General features: G+C 44.4%; 1 protein-coding gene across 2 annotated transcripts in view; it reads left to right on the forward strand.

The window, feature by feature from the left end:
* nbeal1 (neurobeachin-like 1) overlaps window positions 1-22,710 on the forward strand; it is a 175,053-nt gene that overhangs the window by 21,999 nt on the left and 130,344 nt on the right. For both annotated transcript variants that reach the window (XM_028806166.2, XM_028806167.2), the window contains exons 3-9: window positions 7,002-7,093; window positions 7,869-8,030; window positions 8,185-8,266; window positions 8,423-8,550; window positions 10,710-10,792; window positions 15,030-15,115; window positions 19,899-20,205. In XM_028806166.2, the coding sequence (XP_028661999.2) occupies window positions 7,002-7,093; window positions 7,869-8,030; window positions 8,185-8,266; window positions 8,423-8,550; window positions 10,710-10,792; window positions 15,030-15,115; window positions 19,899-20,205 (940 nt within the window). The remainder of the gene's footprint in view (window positions 1-7,001; window positions 7,094-7,868; window positions 8,031-8,184; window positions 8,267-8,422; window positions 8,551-10,709; window positions 10,793-15,029; window positions 15,116-19,898; window positions 20,206-22,710) is intronic.

Below are 22,710 nucleotides of genomic sequence, written 5' to 3' on the forward strand. Positions count from 1 at the left end.
GAAGCTCCGCCTCTTCCCCTCACTCATTAGCGCAGTCTTATCTTGAAGGTCCGCCTCTCCTCTTCATTCTTCAGTTCAAAAATGCAGTGCCATGTGACTTGTTTTTCCTTTTTTTATGATTTGTGGTGATTTTTCCAGAAGTATCTGTTTAACAATATTTTAGCAAAAAATGCAAGTCTTCTAGACATTGTGAATGAACGACTTGATAAATGACATGTGGATTATGTGACACAAGTAATCTTCTTCTTGTTTTTCCCATTAGGGTCACCACAGCGGATCATATTGTTCCATATCATCCATTTCCTCGTCATCTTGCTCTGTTACACCTACCACCTTCATGTCCTCTCTCACCACATCCATAAACCTTCTCTTAGGCCTTCCTCTTTTTTCTCTTCCCTGGCAGCTCTATCATTAGCATCCTTCTCCCAATATACCCAGCATCTCTCCTCTGCACATGTCCAAACCAATGCAATCTCGCCACTCTGTCTCCCAACCACCTAACCTGGGATGACCCCTCTAATGTCCTCATTTCTAATCCTGTCCATCCTCTTCACACCCAATGCATATCTTAGCATCTTTAACTCTACCACCTTCAGTTCTGTGCCACTGTCTCCAACCCATATAACATAGCTGGTCTCACTACCGCCCCTAGACCTTCCCTGTCACTCTTACTGATACCCGTCTGTCACAAATCACTCCTGACACTCTTCTCCACCCATTCCACCCCACCTGCACGCTCTTCTTCACCTCTCTTCCACACTCCCCATTACTCTGTACTGTTGATCTCAGGTATTTAAAGTCACCCACCTTTGCCAGCTGTACTCCCAGCATCCTCACTATTCCACTGACCTCCGTCTCATTTACACACATGTATTCTGTCTTGTTCCTACTGACCTTCATTCCTCTCCTCTCTAGACCATATCTCCACCTCTCCAGGGTCTCCTCAACCTGCTCCCTACTATCGCTACAGATCACAATATCATCAGCAAACATCACAGTCCACGGGGACTCCTGTCTAATATCGTCTGTCCACCTGTCCATCACCATTGAAAATAAGAAAGGGCTCAGAGTCGACCCCTGATGTAATCCCACCTCCGTCACTCCTACTGCAGACCTCCCCACAGTCACACTTCCCTCATACATATCCTGTACAACTCTCACGTACTTCTCTGCCACTCCCGACTTCCTCATACAATACCACAGCTCCTCTCTCCTCACCCTGTTATGTGCTTTCTTCAGGTCCAGAAAGATGCAATGCAACAACTCCTGGCCTTCTCTCTACTTCTCCATCAACATCCTCAGAGCAAACGTCACACCTGTGGTGCTCTGTCTTGGCATGAAACCATCCTGCTGCTCACTAATCATCACCTCACTTCTTAACTGAGCTTCCACTACTCTTTTCCATAACTTCATGCTGTGGCTCCTCAATTTTATCACTCTGTAGTTACTGCAGTCCTGCACATCCCTCTTATTCTTAAATATCAGCCCACCACTACACTTCTTCTCCACTCCTCAGGCATCCTTTCACTTTCCAAGATTCCATTAAACAATCTGGTTAGAAACTCCACTGCCATCTCTCATAAACACCTCCATGCTATCACAGGTATGTCGTTTGGACCAACAGCTTTTCTATTCTTCATCCTCTTCATAGCTGTCCTTACTTCCTCCTTGCTAATCCATTGCACTTCCTGATTCACTATCTCCACATCATCCAACCTCTTCTCTCTCTCGTTCTCTTCATTCATCAGCCTCTCAAAGTCCTCTTTCCATCTGCTCAACACACTCTCCTCACTTGTGAGTACGTTTCCATCTTTATCTTTTATCACCCTAACCTGTGCACATCTTTCCCATCTCGGCCCCACTCTGTAGCCCAGTGGTCCTTCTCTTCCTCCTTAGTGTCCAACATCTCATACAACTCCTCATACGCCTTTTCTTTAGCCTTCGCCACCTCTCTCTTCACCTTGTGCCTTATCTCCTTGTACTCTTGTCTACTTTCTGCATCTCTCTGACTGTCCCACTTCTTCTTTGCCATCCTCTTCCTCTGTATACTTTCCTGTATTTCCTCATTCCACCACCAGGTTTCCTTTTCCTCCTTCCTCTGTCCAGATGTCACACCAAGCACCCTTCTTGCGGTCACCCTTACTACATCTGCTGTAGTTGCCCAGCTGGCTGGTGACTCTTCACTGCCACCCAGTGCCTGTCTCGCCTCCTCCCTAAACTCAATCTTGCAGTCTTCCTTGTTCAACTTCCACTATTTGATCCTTGGCTCTGCCCTCACTCTCTTCCTCTTCTTGATCTCCAATGTCATCCTACAGACCACCATCCTATGCTGCTTAACTACACTTTCCCCTGCCACCACCTTGCAGTCTTCAGTCTCCTTCGGATCAACTCTTCTGCATAGGATGTCATCTACCTGTGTGCATTTTCCTCCACTCTTGTATGTCACCCTATGTTCCTCCCTCTTCTTAAAATGCGTATTCACCACAGCCATGTCCATCCTTTTGGCAAAATCCACTATCCTCTGACCTTCTTCATTCCTCTCCTTGACACCATACCTACTCATCACCTCCTCGTCTCCTCTGTTCCCTTCACCAACATGTCCATTGAAATCCGCTCCAATCACCACTTTCTGACCATCACTTCATCCAACTCACTCCAGAAATCTTCATTCTTTAACACACACACCCACCTTGTGATACAAATAATGTGAGATTTTTATTTTCTTTTTCTCATAGATGTTTTTCACATCATTTGCAATTGTACAGTTTTACATCATTGGTTTATATAATCACAGACTTCATCTCCCTGAAAACATGAGATTAATTTTTTTTCATTTATCACTACAAACTACGTGTTGGTGTATTCCTTTTTTTCTTTTTTTTTTAAATTTTATTGAATTTATTAAAATCAAATAACATTCCATACAAAGGTGTATTCTTTTAAAAGGCCTAATAACAGCACCCAGAGCCTGGCATCCACTTAGGTGCCTCAACCCGCCACCTTCACAGACATTTTTGCTATGTTTGCCCAAAAACCGAGGGGCAAACTAGAAATAAGAAAGGTGACCAGGAGGAGAGACGCCAGAAAACCACAAAAAGAGATGCCAGCGAGATCAGGTCCTGTGACACTAATAAAGAACCAGCCATGCACAGAGGTTTGTTCTGACTTGTCCATAAACTCAGATGATCACAAAGTGCATGATGCTACCCACCTAACCCCACATAACACCATGGCAGCTGATGCTCGAAATGAAGGCATCCTTGAAAACAAAGACTGCATTGGGAAAATGACTTCTAAAATATACAAAAAATGAATGTGAAAACTCAAAAACCTGTGTCCAGATTTGGTACTGTATGTAATTATATTACTGTCTTAGTGAAATTAAAACCTGGATGGAGCAGAACTCTTTAAAATTAAATTGCAACAAAACTGAACTCCTGCAAATTGGGACTAAAGTGCAACTTAATAAAATGAGCTCCTTCCCAGTCTATCTTGGTGGCGATCTCATCAGACCTGCCTCTACTGCAAAGAATCTTGGTGTCATTTTTGATTCCTCCGCCCACATAAATCACATTAAGAAACTTTCTTACTTTCACCTTGTAACATATCCCGTGTTCGCTCCTTCCTCTCCTTTTCTAACACTGAGAAACTCATCCCTGCTTTTATCACATCCCACATCGATTATTGTAACTCGCTGCTGGCAGATGCCCCTTCTAATCTTCTATCACAGCTCTAGCTTATTCAAAACTCAGCTGCAAGAGTCCTTACTCAAACCAGCAGCAGCGAACACATCACACCATCCTGCTCCACCATCACTGGCTCCTTGTGTCTTACAGGATTGAATATAAAATCCTACTAATAAACTACAAAGCCTTAAATGACCTCACGCCAAACTACATCAGTGACCTTCTCCATCACTATGTGCCTGCCCGCCCAATAAGGTCCTCTGATTGTGGCCATCTTGTTGTACCCCACACTAATCTACACACCATGGGTGGTAGCAGGGCCTTCAGCTGTATAGCGCCCAGACTCTGGAATGACCTACCGAAATTAATCAGGTCAGCTGACTCCATGAATTCTTTTAAAAAACAACTCAAAACTCATCTGTTCAGGAAGGCTGTTAGCTCTACTTGACGTTATTACCCTTCTCTCAGTTTACCTCCATGTCAAGATGCTCATGTAACCTGTGTGTGTGTGTGTGTGTGCGCGAGACCATCAATTATGTGGTCTGTTAGGCTTTTTTCTCTGAATTCACTGTCATAATCTTCTTTATTTATTTATTTATCTGGTTTAGTACAATGCTACAGTATGGACTCTATACCCTGCCTTTTCTTTCTTATATTCTGTAAGTGCCTTGAGCATGGGAAAAGTGCTATATAAATAAAATGTACAGTGATCCCTCGCTATATCGCGCTTCGCCTTTCGCGGCTTCACTCTTTTGCGGATTTTATATGTAAGCATATTAAATATATATCGCAGATTTTTTGCTGGTTCGCGGATTTCTGCGGACAATGGGTCTTTTAATTTCTGGTACATGCTTCCTCAGTTGGTTTGCCCAGTTGATTTCATACAAGGGACGCTATTGGCAGATGGCTGAGAAGCTACCCGGCTTACTTTTCTGTCTCTCTTGCGCTGACTTTCTCTGATCCTGACGTAGGGGGATTGAGCAGGGAGGCTGTTCGCACACCTAGACGATACGGACGCTCGTCTAAAAATGCTGAAAGATTATCTTCACGTTGCTATCTTCTGTGCAGCTGCTTCCTGAAATGACATGCTGCACGGTGCTTCGCATACTTAAAAGCTCGAAGGGCACGTATTGATTTTTGACTGTTTGTTTTTCTCTGTCTCTGTCTCTCTCTCTCTCTCTCTTTCTCTGCTCCTGACGGAGGGGGTGTGAGCTGCCGCCTTCAACAGCTTTGTGCCAGTGCTTCGCATACTTAAAAGCCAAATAGCCCTATTGATTTGTTTGCTTTCCTCTGTCTTTCTGACATTTTGTGCTCCTGACGCGCACTCCTTTGAAGAGGAAGATATGTTTGCATTCTTTTAATTGTGAGACAGAACTGTCATCTCTGTCTTGTCCTGGAGCACAGTTTAAACTTTTGAAAAAGAGACAAATGTTTGTTTGCAGTGTTTGAATAATGTTCCTGTGTCTCTACAACCTCCTGTGTTTCTGCGCAAATCTGTGACCCAAGCATGACAATATAAAAATAACCATATAAACATATGGTTTCTACTTCGCAGATTTTCTTATTTTGCGGGTGGCTCTGGAACGCAACCCCCGCGATGGAGGAGGGATTACTGTAGTATTATTATTATTATTATTATTAAAGAGTGGGGAAGAGTTCTGTTTAGGTTTAGGTTTAGGTTTCTTTATTTAGTCATGTTTACACAAGAAAACATGAAATTTGCCTTCTCAGTTACATCTAATAACAGGTAACAGACAGAATGAAATAAAACAGACAAATAGAAATAAGAAAGGTTAAGGTAAGGCAGTTAGATAAAACATATTTACACCAAAAAAAAAAAAAAAAAAAGGTAACAGGATATATATCAAAACCTTAAACATTATCTCCGATATTTCTTATTGAAAAGTCGTATGGCACTAGGAAGAAAGGAGTTTCTGGAGCGATTTGTGTGGGTTTTCAAAGCAACTCTCCTTCCTGATTTACTGAAGTTTAGTTCTACATGTAATGGATGTCTGTCATCAGTTGAGATGATTTCCAGTTTCTTTAGCATTACCCTCTGACACACACACACCAGTCATGTCCAATACTTTAGTTTTTAAAGACGGTTAGGGGATCTCTTTTGTAAAGGTCCGGGAGAAAGTCGTACACCAGAGATACACAAAGAAAGAAAACCAGGAATTGAACCAAACCGAAGTCAAGAGGTCAGAAAAATAAGCCTTAAACCTGAAAAGCACAACCGCATGTGGCACAACCCCAGAGGATTCTGGGGCACATCACCATGACGACTATCAACACCATTGCTCAATAATGGCGGTGCCCACAAAAAAACAAAATGGCATTGCAACATAACAATAAAAATTAAGTAACTTACTTGGGAAGACTCGGATCACAAAGTCAACGGCAAAAAGGAATTCCTTGGTTATTAAAACTCCATACATCAATGTTTCTTTGGGGTGACGACCCACTTTTTCCTATGCAAGTGTCTTTGCCACCCACCAGGGGTTGGGGGGGGGGGGGTATGAATCAAAATGATCATCAGAGCAGGGGGATATCGACTACAGTCGTCAAGTGATGACCCGCTCCCCACCAGCAGCCGGGCTTGAGAAACACTATCTACTACGGTATATAAATTGGCCTAAACCTTTCAAGGAGACACTAGAAAAATTCAATAAAAGAGCCACTCACAACAGAGAGATTGATTTAAAATGAACACAATTAGTAACAAATTAAATAATAAATTACATGGTAAATAAAATATGGAAGTAAGATCGCTAAACTAGTGGGGGTCCACACAGGGAGATTCACAAAAAAATTACCCAACAAGAAAAGCAAATTAACGAAATTCAAACTAGAACACCATGACATAAATTACAAAAGACCCAACACTCGGCGGAGAGAGACCGACGATAACGGAACAAGACATTTAGACAAAAATACAACTTAATACAAGAAACCGACGCATGAACCATAACACATCGAGATTCAACACACCGCAGTTTAGAGTTCAGGAAGTTTTCTGCTTACTCGTCATGGTGGTAGAGAGTGGCAACGTCTTGCGTGTTGATCAGCACATGCAAGTAAGAATTGCACTGGACACGTGGCAATAAAGATCCTGTGATGTGTGACATTTAAATGCAGGCCGGTGGAGGGTGTGAATACGCATAGGCCCCGAGGGTCATGATTGCCACTTGTACAGACTGGGTATGTGTTGGTACACATGGTGCACATTTGAGCACACACCTTGGCATCCCGGGTAAGAATGGTGGCTTCCCACTGGACACCTACTGTGCTGCTGACACCGTTCTCTCCCTGCAGAAGGATGTCGGGTATCTGAAGCTCTGGCTGGAGATCTACGTCGGCGCCTACGAGAAGTGCCTGGATGTGGACTTCGAGAAGCCACCCACGAGGTATGGATGCAGACGCCCCCTCCCCCATGTCGTTGTCTTCGTCCTCCTCATTATCCATGTGAACTTCTCTGACTACTCTTCTCTCCGGAGAGCAGCACTCCTCTTGTCTTCTCCTCATGTCCATCACATCCTCTTGCGTCCTTTTCTCCGAACCCAGCACTCCAGGTCTTCTTCTGTCTCTTTGCTCTTCTTTTAGTGTCTGTCGGTTGACCTTTCGACATCTTTTCGATTTCGGAGTTGGATGCTCATTTCGGTCTCTGCTGAAGGTAGTGAGCAACTCGCCGAGAGCTTAGCCAGTCAAGTGACCGTGTGTGAGAGCACGTTGTGAGATGGGTGACTCCATTCGGATTTACAGCTGCTAGGAGTGACAGAAGCTTTAGGAGGGAATTGTTCATTGTGAGTTCCCTGAAAATCTCCTCTGTGCACGGATTAGTTGTAGGGATTAGAAAGTGCTGCTGGCACGCCGGGCATTGAAGAGCTGCCTCTGTGTGGGCAGAGCAAACAGGATCCTGAGGCTGGAGTACATGTGTGCAGAGTGGCCATGTCCACTTGTGTAAGACAGCATAGATTTGGGACTTGGAGGGTGGGCTGCTTAGCGCTGTGTCACTTAAATAGGGCACGTGTTCAGTTCCATTTTGGGCTTGGGGTTTCCGGGTTGAGCATGTGGTGCCATACATACAGCTGCATGTGCCCGCACCTTTTTAGACCTGCTAACGTGTTTTAGAGATCTCCCACACAGGACCCCCATTTGCTTGAAACTTCTCGTTTGTTGAAGGCTCGACGAAGTTCCCCCAGTGATGTCTTTACTACCAGACAACATGTTGCAGGTTTTGAGACACCAACTCCTTCAATGTGTCCAGAAGTTGTCCGATGGCCTGGAGGAAGAGCAGCAGACCTTGGCTTTGCTCCTCGTCAAGTTCCTCATCATCGTCTGCAGGTAATCTTATTGCTGCGGCCTGTCACCCGATGCACATTTGGTGCAGGTGTGTGTGTGTTAACCTTGTGTGGCCCTGACAGTGTTGGGGCTTTGGAGTTTTTGTAAAGCCCACGAAGTCTGACGACTTTTCTTTGCTCCTTTATGTGACTTTCAGAAACCTGTCGAACGTAGAGGAGATTGGGACGTGCTCATTCATCAACCATGTGATCACTATGACAACGCTGTATATCCAGCAGGTGGGTGTGACCCATGGCCTCCTAGTCTGTGGCCTCAATCAATTGACCAGCCCCCCGGGGAAAAGCCCAACTGTTGAGGTATGAAGCTTAATATGCTGATCACAATGACGCTCACATCCTAACACACGCCTCTCATTTTGTCTTCTGTCACCAAAGCTAAAGAGCAGGACTAAGGAAAAGGAGCTGGCCGACCAGACTGTCGCTGAGGAGTTTGTCCGTCACACGCTGACCTTCTGTGAAAGTCTCTATGACCCATACCGTAACTGGAGACGCCGCGCTGCTGGGTAAGTGCTGACCCTGTGCCTCAAATAAACAGATGTGAAATGACACGGCTTGACACAACAAAAAGGTTTGGGGTAGCAAACCGTATACTTGAAAGTTTGGCTTAAAGGCAAAACTGAATAATAGGTCTTGACATGAGTCCACAACAGAACTGAGGTAACAGGAGGAATATGGTAGTGTTAAAGCCAGACAGAGCAATTAACGTCATGTGGAGATGAACCGAAGTGACGTCATTGCATCTGCCCCCACAAATATCCCCTGACCCCCACCTCCTACCCTCACCACCCATCCTGGGACCAGAATTGATGTCGTCAGAGGCCCGGGGACCAGAAGTGACATCATCGGGGGCCGAGGCCCAGAACCAAAAGTGGCATCACTGGGCCCAGAAAAACTGGAAGTGATGTCATTGGGCCCAGACAGAATTTCCTGTGGCTGGTCTACAGGGGAAAAAGAGAAAGGATCAGTTTACTCCCCCCGGTTCGGCATGGAACGTCCTTCTTTTGAGCCCTTTAGCTGCCTCCCATGTTTTTGAAGCACTTGTAGCAAGATGAGCTGTTTACTGCAAAGGGGTAATGACGAAGCCTCACCTCGGGTCTGACTAGGCCAGTAAGCTTAATGTGTATCATGGGTAAACTAATAAGAAAAGGGTCGATGTCAAGAAATGGTGGGTTAGTTAGTAGTCAGACTGGATTTAGAAGGGGAGATCGAACTTCACTAATATGCTGGAAATCTGTAATGTGTTGACAAAAGCAGATGATCAGAGGGGTGCATGTGACATCATTTATCTTGACTTTCAGAAGGCTTTTGATAAGGAACCCCATAAGAGGTGAGGAATCAAACTAAAAGAAGTGGGAACCGAGGGTGCAGTGCATGGTGGGTACAAAACTGGCTGAGGGAGAGGAAGAGCTTCATCACAGTTAGGTGATGTTGAAAGTGGAGTCCCTCAGGGGTCTGTGCTGGGCCATTGCTCTTTCTCATATGAAAATGTAAGTATACCCCATGGAAATTGTGGACCTTTTCAACATATATGACCTGGAAAACAAGCTCACCCTTGGCCTCAGAAGGTGATGTTGCCCCCTTCAGAAGTTCTTGTAAGCGTTTTGCATAACTGCCCACCAGTCTGTGACATCAACTCTGTGAAATGCTGGACCACTCCTCCAAGCAGAATTCCTTCAGCAACAGGATGTCTGTGGGTTGTCTTGCGTGTTCTGCCCACGTCAAGCAACTTTTCAGTGGGATTCAGATCACATCCTTAACATTCCATAACCCTCCATTTCTTCTCTTTGAGCCATTCCATGGTGGATTTGCTAGTGTGCTTCAGATCCTTATTATTCTGGAAGGACCATTTCTGGTTCAACTTCAGCCTTTGGACATATGGCCTCTACGATGCCCACCCAGTGTGGGAATTCAGAGGATGACTGGAAGACAGGAATGTAGTCAAAAAAACCAAGGAGAGCTTCAGAAGCAGAAGAACAACTTATTAGTAACCTAAGTCGGGAATCTGAGGCCAAGTCAAAGTCGGGAGGAGAGCAGATGGCTTAAAAACCAGAAAGACAAAACAGAGCATTTTTCAAAAAGGTTCAAAGGGTTTTGGAATTCAGGAAGTGGTCTGATGAAGCAAACCCCGTGATGACCTTTGATCCTGTTAAGTCGTGATTGACAGGCCATGACCTCTGAGGACACACCCACTTAAGGATGATCCTAGCAATGATAATCAAGAATAGCACCGTCAGAATGGCAGCGATTTAATGGCTCAAACCACAAATCAAAATTAAAACTATACTCCAAAATAAATTAACCCAATGGATACCCACGGGTAACAAAAACCTCAACAGAAATTCAAAATAGGAGTCCATGAGAGCCTCACGTTCTCCTTAAGCACACTTTGATTTGATGCAGAAGTCCTAGTTGACTCAGTGACTGCAAGCCGCCCTGACCCTGAGGCAGCAAAGCAAATCCAAAACCAGAACATTTTCACCAGCACTCTTCACAGTTGGAATGAGGTTCTAATTGCAAATTAAAAGGGAAAGAGAGTGGGGTACAAAGAAGGAAACCAAACACGGGGTCGGGTTTTGGGGGGGAATTTCGAAATTCAAAAAAATGTAAAACAATAAAAAATAAAGGCACGATCGTAACAGACTGCTCTGTGTTTCCCTTGCAGTGAGGTGCTCAGTCCAACAGAGAAAAGTCGTCAGAAACACAAGGCTGCTCCCCTGACGCTGGAGTTTGTCCCCTTCTTCTATCGTAAGTGACTTGTGGGGGAGACTGCTGCCAGAAATCTGTGAGGGCTTTGAACACAAAGCTTTTGGATCAGACTTTATCTATCTATCTATCTACATCCATCCATCAATCCAGTGTCTGTGCTCAGGCATAATGTCATCTGGTGTCCTCCAGAGGGCTGCAATGTCTGGTGACCAAAGGCAATAAGACGCACAAAGAAAGAGGGACGTAAGGGATGGCATGTTTGGTGAACAGAGGTTCCTAGATGCACATTATGATTGAAAGAGACAAACTTAAAATCGTACCATTGTGCCATGCTAGCATGTAACACATTTAAGGTATAAATATTTTTAGAAATGGAAAATAGTATACCTTTGTACCCCTGCATTAAATCTCGTCTTTTTAATTGTGTTGCTGGGGTGTGGCGCTTTGATGTATGTTGGTCAGACGAGCAAGTTGGACTTTGTCTGTATTCTCTACATGTCACTATTGTATTATTGCTACTTCAAGTGACTGCTTCATCCACTGGCATCCTCTTCAAATTCCACTTAATTCAAGAATTGACTGCAGGCTCTCTAGGAGCTAGTTGACTCTCTGCTTACCTCTCGTGTCTTCTGAAGCCCACTGGTTAGGCGCATGCTGCTACGCTCATTTGAGTAATTTGACACACACTGTAGTTTATGTCCTCACAATCTGACTGTTTAAACTCTGATCTAGTTTTGGATTGGTACTAAAATTTGGTCTTTGGTATCAGTACCAGCTTTTGGAGCCAGAAAGTACCAAAGCAATTAACGTATAACTTGCCATCCTCCGTCTCTCAGCAGCCTCCCTGGTGCGTTGCACTCCACGTCACTCCAAGGAGTTGGTTTCCTTTCAGAGTCTGCAGCGCGTCGAAGAGCAGGAGCCAAGGGTTCCACTGATAAGTGTGAAGCATGTTAACATGCTGTCCCGTTGAGTCTCCAGTGCGTCAAAAAGATACATGAAGTAGCTGAGAGTGAAGTCCTTGAAAACTACTATTTACTTCTGGTTCCAAAAATACCAAAATGCTGGTGCCGTACCATTTTAAAAAAGCTGGATTTTTCTGTACTTTTTTAGTAGTACTTTTTTAGAATCCTAATTGGACGGAATATGGGCGATCAGAAATGAATCAGAAAGAAGCTTGTGTCAGATCTCAAAAAAATGGATGCCATGTGCACTTTGGGTGTAACTGAGCTGTGTCAGATATATGCAAAACAAATCAGAGTGGGGTCCCATTAGGTCGGGTTTATACTTTACGTGACACGGTGCGTGTGCCTGCGGACGCTGCTGCTACACTTACAGTGTACTGTTTATATTTGTGTGCGTACTTTATGTAAATCTGGAGGATTCCACTGGGTGGCAGTGTGAGATATCATCACAGTGAGAAAACAATGTTCGGCTTTGCTGTGTTGTGAATTGCTAGAAACATCCATTATATTCCCATGACACCTTGCCACAATATTTTTGAAAAGGATGGAAGTTTAATGATTACATCCATCAATCTGAGAACACACCCATTCCAGCAAGCATCGGGCGCAAGGCAGAAACGATCCCTGGACGGGGTATCAGCTCATCGCGAGGTGAATACAAGCATACACATACACTGGCGTCATTTTAGCATCCCCAAACCTGCATGTCTTTGGGAAGAAACTGGATCACTCTGTGGAAACCCACCAGGAAAACCTGCAAACTCCAGGCAGGGACCACCAGGGACATGACCCCCTGCCAGACACCACCGTGCCGCCCCCACATGTATATTTATTAACAGTATTCATTATTTAAATGACGTTAACAATTTATCTGTAAAATGTGACAGACATGCTTTGACACATTTCATCATGAAGTGACATCAAGTAGATATCTAAGGATTCTAAATGTGATATCAGACATTGAGTGTGTTCTGTGTGGCAATCACTGCCTGCCACTGCTGTCAGTACAGGAGGAAGCCCTAAGCACGTACTGATTAACAACTGGGTCAGTTTTAAGATGGCGTTTATGACATTCTACTTTAATGACAAAATAAACTACGAAATCATGAAATAGACCTTTTTTTCTTCACTGTGTCCCTATTTTTTTTTTACTCTGTGGCTCAAATATGTTTCCATACATGAGGATGCTGTTGCAAAGGTCCAAAAAAATGGCACAGAAGAAGGTTATGAGAGACCATTAAAATGTATCTTGTCATTACGATGGGAGAATGTGCGACATCTGTATTGCCTGTGTGAGAAATAGATGAAGAAAAGCACCAGAAATACATGTCAGCATTTAAGTTTGATGAGCTACTTCACCATGTCGATACCATTCATCAAACATCAAAGCACACACACTGATCCTGTAGGATCTGCAAAGCAGCTTGCCGTCACATGTTGATAGTAAACAGGGACCCTAACATCACATTCCGACTTTGATCACACTGCGCCCCCCTGACATTTTGCTGGTACTGCAACTCGCACTCGCGTCACGTTCATTTCTGAGGACGTGCTCAGAGGATTCGTCAAATGAATGCTGGGAACACATGGCAGCCATGTTGCGTGCGTGTACGCCTTTTGAGCGTGAAGTATAAACGAGCCCTAAGCATGGTAACCGGTGACATGAAATGCTGGGAACATACGGCAGCCATGCTGCGTGCGCATACACGTTCCGAGTGTGAAGTATAAACCCGGCCCTTAGATTGGTAGTGTACGAGGTGTGATCAAAAAATACGGTGAATGTTTTAAAAAAGAATCTTTTATTGCAGTAAAAGTCCCCCTCAAAATACTCTCCTCCTACACATCGAATTTCACTTCTCCCAACGCTCCTGCCACTTTGCAATGCAGTTCAGGAAGTTTTCTTTCAAGGGTATCTTTAGTTGGGCTATCGTGGCTGCCTGGATGTCCTCAATGGATTGAAATCGTTTGCCTTTCACGGTCATTTTCAATTTAGGGAACAGCCAGATCCGGCGGATAAGGTGGATACGGACAAAGCGTAATGTTTTTATTTCGACAGAAATGGTCGTACTAGAAGGGATGTGTGACAAGCAGCGTTGTCATGATGAAGAATGAAACCGTTTCAACCTTTTCCTCGGTTAATGATGGCGAAGGAGGTCCTGATCTTTTCTCATCTTCAACCGAGTCAGAGCCGTTATGAAATCGATCAAACCACTTGTAAACAGTCTTAATTGTCAGTGCAGTGTCACCACAAACCGATTTTAACATCTGATGGGTTTCCTGAGCACTTTTTTTGCAACTTGAAACAAAATTTCATGTTAATGCGTTGCTCGATATCCATTATTAACGACAAACTTGAAAAACACACTTGAATTCAAGCAGTGGCTCACAAACGACTGACAGTATCAAACAAGTTGAAACTCGTCACAAACTCTGCTCTTGGATGGACCTGTCAGAACTTGCATTGAATTGTTCTGCGTTGCTCTCAGATGGCGCTCTGCATCGACATTCACCGGACTTTTTGATCACACCTCGTAAATGAGATGCAGGTCCAGCGTTTGTGCAGCAATGACACCCCCAAGTGCAGATCTGGGCCTTTGCTGTCCTGTGATGGTGAGGACCCACAGTGCTTCACAGTGGACCGGTTCATTCTGTCATCACTTCATGCGTCTCGGTGGCGGGCGTGTTGGAGCGACCACTGTGGGCTGTTTAAAATGAGAAGGAGAGAAGAGGATTTTAGCAATTCATTTGGGTGGGCATAGCTTGGCGAGATATTTTATTTGTATCTGTAATTAAGGCCCTGATAGTTCCTTCTCAGGCGGCACGGTGGCGCAGTGGTAGCGCTGCTACCTTGCAGTTAGGAGACCTGGGTTTCGCTTCCCGGGTCCTCCCGGCGTTGAGTTTGCATGTTCTCCCGTTGTCTGCGTGGGTTTCCTCCGGGTACTCCGGTTTCCTCCCACAGTCCAAAGACATGCAGGTTAGGTGCATTGGCAATTCTAAATTGTCCCAAGTGTGTGCTTGGTGTGTGGGTGTATGTGTGCGCCCTGCGGTGGGCTGGTACCCTGCCCGGGGTTTGTTTCCTGCCTTGTGCCCTGTGTTGGCTGGGATTGGCTCCAGCAGTCCCCCGTGACCCTGTAGTTAGGATATAGTGGGTTGGATGATGGATGGATAGTTCCTTCTCTTTGAAAATCAGACATTTATACTTTAGACAAATGAGAGGGATGATGGTTACAGTGTGTCCCTCAGCAGTGACGTGACGGCGACCTCCTGCGTTGTCTACTCGTAGTTTTCTCACTTCTTTCTGTTTTCTGTTGCAGAATGCTTCCAGGAGAGTGAGCACCTGAAGGAGAGTCTCAAGTGTTGTCTGCTGCATCTGTTTGGGGCCATCGTGGCGGGCAGTCAGGTGAGGTGCCATTCTTGTTCTGTGCTCGAGTGGATGGGTCAGGCAGACCAGTAGGGCTTTGACCATCAATCCTACCTGCTGGCACCTCTGCTGTGAACTCAGCTGTTGGTGTCCCCAAGGGGCTACTTGCATTCCGCAGTCCAGCCCTAACCTCCACAGGGGGAGAGTTTCTTAAAAATTATGACTCCTAGGGGTAAATGAGTGAATTTTTGCATAATGTGCATATATAATGTATGAGCTACTTGACCCAGAGTCCTGTTGTGTCACACTTTCACTGTCCTTTAAATACTAACAGACACATTGACAAATTTATAATGTGCCCCTCTCCTGCAGAAGTGTTAGGAAAAGTAAAAAATAACCTGAAGAGAGAACACTGCACACTTCGCTTTTTCATTTTGGTGAACACTCCCAAGTTACAGCTGAAGGAAGCCCTTGGAAGAGTACGATGCAGTAGAGGAGTCTCCAGTGATCGTCTACATCCATGTCGGAGAACATGGGGGTATTTTCATAGGCACGGACAGGAGGAGATGTCCTCTATCCCTTCCATAAAGATGATCTTAAATGAGAGACTAAGCTGTTATTTTTTTTATGTTGTAGAAGTTTGCTCAAAATCGACCAATCACATAAGAGCACCGGTTGACATGCATCATCTTCCATGAATTCATTAATTATTATTAACTGTTTACACTTATTAGAAAACTAGACAAAGAGCCCGTTTTGACAACGTAAGGTGAAATGGGCATGAGTGGAATAGTAATAAGTATAAGCACCACAAACCTGATATAGGTGTATTGAATTGAATCAGAATGCGTAATTAGGCCTCGAGCTGTAGTCGAAATCGCGTTTCAGGCCCCTAGAGCTTTCATCAAAGTCGCCTTTCTCTTTGAATTTTCGCGGCCGTAAATCCACCATCTGCTGCGATGTCGGTCTCATAAGGTTTTTCGGGCAGCTGCGCAGAAGGCTACAGCGCATTGGGCTTCGGACGGACGTGAGTGAGTGAGGAGGATGGCGAATTATGTATTAAGATTACTGTTAGTTTTCATTTAAATAAATCTATTTAGCCATCTGGTTGACCATTCATCAGTCATTTACATTTCTGCTGGCCACCTGTCTTGTTAAGTCGATGTCACATTACGTGACTTTTAGTTGTGGAGTAGGTCAGATTTTTGCATTCACAGTTGCTGCAAAGAGTCAAATTACCTGAGTAAAGATGAATGTCGTGCAGATGTTGGTTAATCTTTTAGAACAGTTGTGTCATTTTAACTCCATATATAATTAACATGTGACCATCGACACACATGACTTGGGAAACATTCCGAGTTAGACATTGCAAACTGCGGTTTCTTAAAGCGGCAAGACACAAAGTATGGTGAGTACACAAGGACAAAACTGAACACAAAATGGGATGAGATAACACAGCAGCATAACTTAATCATTCAGAGCAGACGTTCCCAGTGACTAGGAAGCACACAAAAATACAAAGTCAATATGAACTAATAATTAATTAAGTCCTTAACTTCCACTGTTATGCAGATGACATACTCGCAATCCAGGGTTTTACTGTAACTTAGTTTGCGAGCGTTTTGCAAGACAAGCTAAATTTTTTAATACATTTTAACTTGATAAACGAGCGAGGTCTTGCAATACGAGTAGTCCGTATACACTTTGTCGGCCGAGCGTCACATGATCACAACTGAGCCGATGGTGGTTCTCTCTCTCGCTGCGGGATTGTGGGTAGTCAACTCTCATGATCGGCCTCAGTCGGCGTGCCTTATTCTTATAGTCAACATTTGTATGAGCATATATTGTTTACTATAGCGTGGTGACCACGTGTGTGTGTTGGAACATGTGAGTCCCTGTCATGCACCCCAAAACACGAGGCTGAGTCTTAGTTCTTTAGCAACACCAGCTTTATTCAGCTTGAAACAGGAACAGCACGGTTATTTATTGTAGCAGGATCTGCCGCTCTCCTATACACAGACACAGCAATCTGGCAGGGTCGTGACCAGGTTATACTGAGCCCTGCACATTTATAATGTTCCTTGTATCACCCATTAATGGCGGGTGCTTATAGAGTGACTGCAGTCTTTTCAGATTCACCTTTACGACAAACTGCTACAGCGCAGGGAGCCTGCGGTTGCTTCGGGACGCTCTTCCGCGTGTCGTCCCATTGGGAGGGAATCCCAAAAGAGTTTAGAATCCTTACAGCGTGTAAAGCATTTTTTAAAATTTTGTGTCCAAGTGTAGTGACTCTTCAGGCAAACGCAACTGTCATTGGAGAGGCTCCTTGTTAAAGTCGCAAAAAAAGAAAAAGATCCCAGTGAGCCGACAGATAGCAAGGATTCCGTTAATTAGAGTGAAAGTCGCCCTGCACAATAACCCTCCTCCTCCTCCTCCTCTCCTCTCTCTCGTCTCCCTCACACCAGCCATGATTCTTTTCAAAGGTAAAGTGCAGGTTAATTTGTTTTACATATTTTTACTTTATATTTTGTATTAATCATTTTTATATAAATATTTTTGGATTGTAGAACGAATCATATGAGTTTCCATTATTTGTTATGGGGAAATTCACTTTGATTTACGAGTGCTTTGGATTATAAGCATGTTTCCAGAACGAATTATACTCGCAAACCGAGGCACTGGGTGTACAGCTATATCTTAGTACAGACTCACCTCCCAGCACACTCACTGACTGCATCACTGATCTTAAGCTATGGATGGAAAATCACTTTAATCAAACTGAAGTGTTACTGTTAGGCCCAAACTGCCAACTTACTAAGGCATCCAACGTCTCTGTTTCTTTTGATGGCACACTCGTCACACCTGCTCCTGTCAACAGACATCTTGGTGTTTTGTTTGATTCATCACTTATCTTTGAGCTACTTATTAGGCCTCTTTCCAAAATGTCATTCTATCCGTAACATTGCCCCCCTCCGTCCCTTTTAACTCTTTCCGGGCGGGTGTCGACTTTTGTCAAAATTCGGGGGTAGAGAATGATAATCAGCTATAAACGGCGACAAAACGTGCCATTACGTTATAGTTTGACTCTCTCTGTTAGAAAGAAAGTTAGCTTTGTTTATTTTGACCTTGATTTCATGTGCATGCGTGACTTGCGAAGAGCAAACAGCCTCTAAAATGGCAATGACATCTGGCGAGAGACCAATGCAAATGTGCCAAGCACAATACTATGCAGACGACGTTTTGCATATTATTGCTGAATCGGACTCTTATTTTGATGCAAGTGATCTGTAGATGGAGTTTGAAAATTAAAGTGAGGTACCGGCATCAGCTGATCGGGTCCCCAGCTCACCGTGGTGCTGAACATGTTCATGTAGCTGATGCGCTCACAGCAACGTTTGCCTGGCAGGACCGCCACTTACAATGACAAGAGGTACAAACCAGATTGCGTCACACTGTGACTGCCCATCTGCCACGTGAAAACAGCCAGGCAGCCAGCCAGCCAGCCAGCCACACATTCCTAATGGCCTTCGATCCATCCCAGCACAGCCGCCAGAGATGGTCAACAGGCACCGGCAACAGACCTTTTGTGTTGATTTTATGTGTAAAACCATTGCTTTGTGTGCTTTCCAGAAAACGTAGTTTTGTTTGGAAAAAATATTCAGCCCTCAAAGAATTAATGATGCTCAGACTCTGGTTCATTGTTTTGTAACGTCTTCTATTGATTTCTGTAATTCCCTCTTCATCGGCCTCCCTGCAAAATCTACAAGGAAGCTTCAGCACATTCAGAACTCCGCCACCACACACGGCGTTCTGCTCACATCTCCACTGCTCTCATCTCCACTGCTCTCTCCCATCTTCACTGGTTACCCGTTCCATCAAGGGTTAAATTCAAGATTCTGCTTCTCACCTCCAAAGCCTTTCATCACCTTTGCCCTCCTCTACCTCACTCAGCTCCATACACTCCTTGTCGCTCTCTCAGGTCATCTCCTTACTGTCCCACGCAGCAGACTCTCGGCTCCTTTAGTGTTATGGCCCCTCTTCCTCAGTCTCTCCGAGTTTGCTCCTCTTTCTCCACCTTTTCTCTTCGATGAACTTTTTCGTTCTGTAATTTTTTTTCCCTCCTCTCTGTATGTAAAGCGACTTTAGGTTTGTGAAAGGCGCTCTATAAATGCAACTTATTATTATTATTATAATGTGAACCTAAAATCCTCAGTAGCACAGGTTACACCACAGTTGATGCACAAATGTTGAAGATTGTTTTAGCATGTCACATGACACACAAATTTGACATAACCAAGCCTTGAATTAAAATCAAAATCGTGTCCAATTACCTGAGTGATTATCACAACCCATGTCCTGTTTACCAATCTTGCCGGCAGAGTTGTGCTCGCCCCTTTTCGTGACAGCCAATAGCGTGCAGCCAGATGGCAGCTTTTGCCCTTTATTTCCTTTTTCCTTTCTGTTACTGAATGTAAAATACATGACATCAGACAGACGAGCTTCTCTTCTGTTTTTTGAGGTTCATAACACGCGTATTCGCTGCATTCTACACATTGTACTGTCGGCTGAATGCTCATTGGTTCTCACCTCTCGCACACAAAGAGCCCCTCTGACCAAAGAGAAAATCAAACCTGTTTGATTTTATCGCGGCCTGTCACAGACTAGTAGCTGTCGGTCATTAGGTGTGCCACATTGGATGACTCGATGCACACATCACTTGATGGAATGTAAGGGCAAGCGCTTTACAATTGCTGAGGGTGTATGCAGGTGGTCACGTGCTCTGGTGTGCTGCCTCAATCCCAGAATCCCTTTGTCTTTTCAGCGCAACGCTCTGCAAGCGATTTCGCCGGCCACTATGGATGTCCTGATGAGGCTTCTGGCAGATTGCGACTCCCAGGAGGATCGGGACCCCGACGACATCAGCCGGAAAGCGGAGCTGACCCTGCTGTGCCTGACGGAGGTGGTGCAGGTGCTCCTGTCCAGCAGCTCTGACCAGCGGCAGGTGGAGATCAGCACGATCATGGAGAACTACTTCAAGCTGTTAAACTCGGATGCCTCCATGCTGCCGGCCAAGGCCAAGTCCAGGCAGTGGGAGAACCACTTCATCGCACTGCAGATTCGGATGCTGAGTGAGTACTTTTTGGGGTCCACTGTGCCATGGTCCTCAAACTAGATTGTTAGTGGGCTGCATTGGTTACTGATGTGGAATAGGAGAAATAAATAATTGACTTAAATATAAAATGACGGGCTTCCTCACGTATCAAGAGTGATGAGGACCAGCGAATCCGTGAGTGGGCCATCGCAGGATCGGCAAGGGGAGCTTCTTATAAAATGAATCCAACAAACTGTGAATAAACTTGCAGGCATGTTGTTGTGGTTGATGTTTTTTATCGAATTTTTCCAGGTTTCCCTCTAGCCAGAAAACCCATTATACAGCATTTGTGGGGTCTCTAACCTACAGATTCCTATTTCTGATATTGGTTTTGTGTTCAGAGGATTTATTTAATGGTTCAATATTTTTTTTTAAACGTCCATTTTTGTTTTGATAATGGGCACCACAAAGTTGAAGGGTTTTGTGTCGCCTGTTACAATGGTAAGGCATCCCGTGATGCACTGGAACTGTATGGTGACAGAGAATTCATCAGCACAACCGAATAAAAGTCAGGATTACACAAAGCAATTGTCTCACATGTACAACACTGGGTGCCATCTCACACTTAGCAATTCATTTGTGCCATAAGACCATTGGAAGCAAACATACCCTTCGGTTTTTCTCATAACGTCTCTTATAAATAAGGAGTTTGGGTGATGTCGCACATTTAACAGCCCCTTTATATGAATAGCTGATCAGAAGCAAGCATACTCAAAGTGATTTTCTCACTTATTACGACATCGGGAGATTAGGTGCCCACTCACATTTAGTGACTTATTCTGAATGAAAGACTATCGGAGGGAAGCGTACTCCTCGATTTCCGTTATGTGTTACAACATCAGGAGTTCTGGTGATGCCTCACATTTAGCAGCTCCTTTGTATGGATAGTCACTCAGAGGCAGGATTACACAAAGCGATTTTGTCATCTTACGACATCGGGAGATCGGCAGCCCACTCACACTTGGCGACCCTTTTGTGCTGAAACGCCATTGGAAGCCAGCGTATGCTATACTTTTTTTTTTTCCATGTGTTACGAAATCTTGTCTTTGGATGCTCTTTCCCATTTAAAGGCTTATTTGTATAAATAGCCAATCAGAGGCAGGCGTGCTCAAATCGATTTCCCCACTTGTTACGACATCGGGGGATCGGGTGCCCTCTCACATTTAATGACTCATTTGTATGGATGGCCAATCAGAGGCAAGCATACATACAGTCATATGAAAAAGTTTTGGAGCCCCTCTTAATTCTTTGGATTTTTGTTTCTCATTGGCTGAGCTTTCAAAGTAGCAACTTCCTTTTAATATTTGACATGCCTTATGGAGACAGTAGGATTTCAGCAGTGACCTTGAGTTTATTGGATTAACAGAAAATATTCAATACGCCTCATAACAAAATTAGACAGGTGTATAAATGTGGGCAGAGATATGACATCAATACTTAGTTGAGCCTCTTTTTGTCCTCTAGACGCTGTCCTCCTATAGCCTCTGATGAGTGTCTGATTCTGGATGGAGGTATTGTTGACTATTCTTCATACAAAATCTCTCCAGTTCAGTTCAATTTGATGGACAGCCTGCTTCAAATCATCCCCTAGATTTTCGATGATATTCAAGTCAGGGGACTGTGACGGCCATTCCAGAACATTGGACTTCTCCCTCTGCATGAATGCCTTTGTAGATTTAAAAACTGTGTTTTAGGTCGTTGTCTTGTTGTAATATCCAACCCCTGTGTAACTTCAACTTTGTGACTGATGCTTGAACATTATCCTGAAGAATTTGTTGATATTGGGTTGAATTCATCCGATCCTCAACTTTAACAAGGGCCCCAGTCCCTGAACTGGCCACACAGCCCCACAGCATGATGGAACCTCCACCAAATTTGACAGTAGGTAGCAGGTGTTTTTCTTGGAATGCGGTGTTCTTCTTCCTCCATGCAAAGCGCTTTTTGTTCTGACCAAACAACTCCATTTTTGTCTCATCAGTCCAAAGCACTTTGTTCCAAAATGAATCTGGCTTGTCTAAATCAGCATTGGCATACAACAAGCGACTCTGTTTGTGATGTGAGTGCAGAAAGGGCTTCTCTCTCATCACCCTGCCATACAGATGCGCTGAATTGTAGAATGATGTACAGATACACCATCTGCAGCAAGATGTTCTTGCAGGTCTTTGGAGGTGATCTGTGGGTTGTCTGTCACCATTCTCACAATCCTGCTCATATGCCGCTCCTGTATTTTTCTTGGCCTGCCAGACCTGCTGGTTTAACAGCAACTGTGCCTGTGGCCTTCCATTTCCTGATTCCATTCCTTACAGTAGAAACTGACAGTTTAGACCTCTGAGATGGCTTTTTGTAGCCTTCCCCTAAACCAGGAGACTCAACAATCTTTGTTTTCAGATCTTTGGAGAGTTGCTTTGAGGATCCCATGCTGTCACTCTTCAGAGGAGAGTCAAAGGGAAGGAAGCAGAACTTGCGATTGACCACCTTAAAT

Source organism: Erpetoichthys calabaricus, chromosome 8, assembly GCF_900747795.2.
Source record: "Erpetoichthys calabaricus chromosome 8, fErpCal1.3, whole genome shotgun sequence".
NCBI classification, from domain to species: domain Eukaryota; kingdom Metazoa; phylum Chordata; class Cladistia; order Polypteriformes; family Polypteridae; genus Erpetoichthys; species Erpetoichthys calabaricus.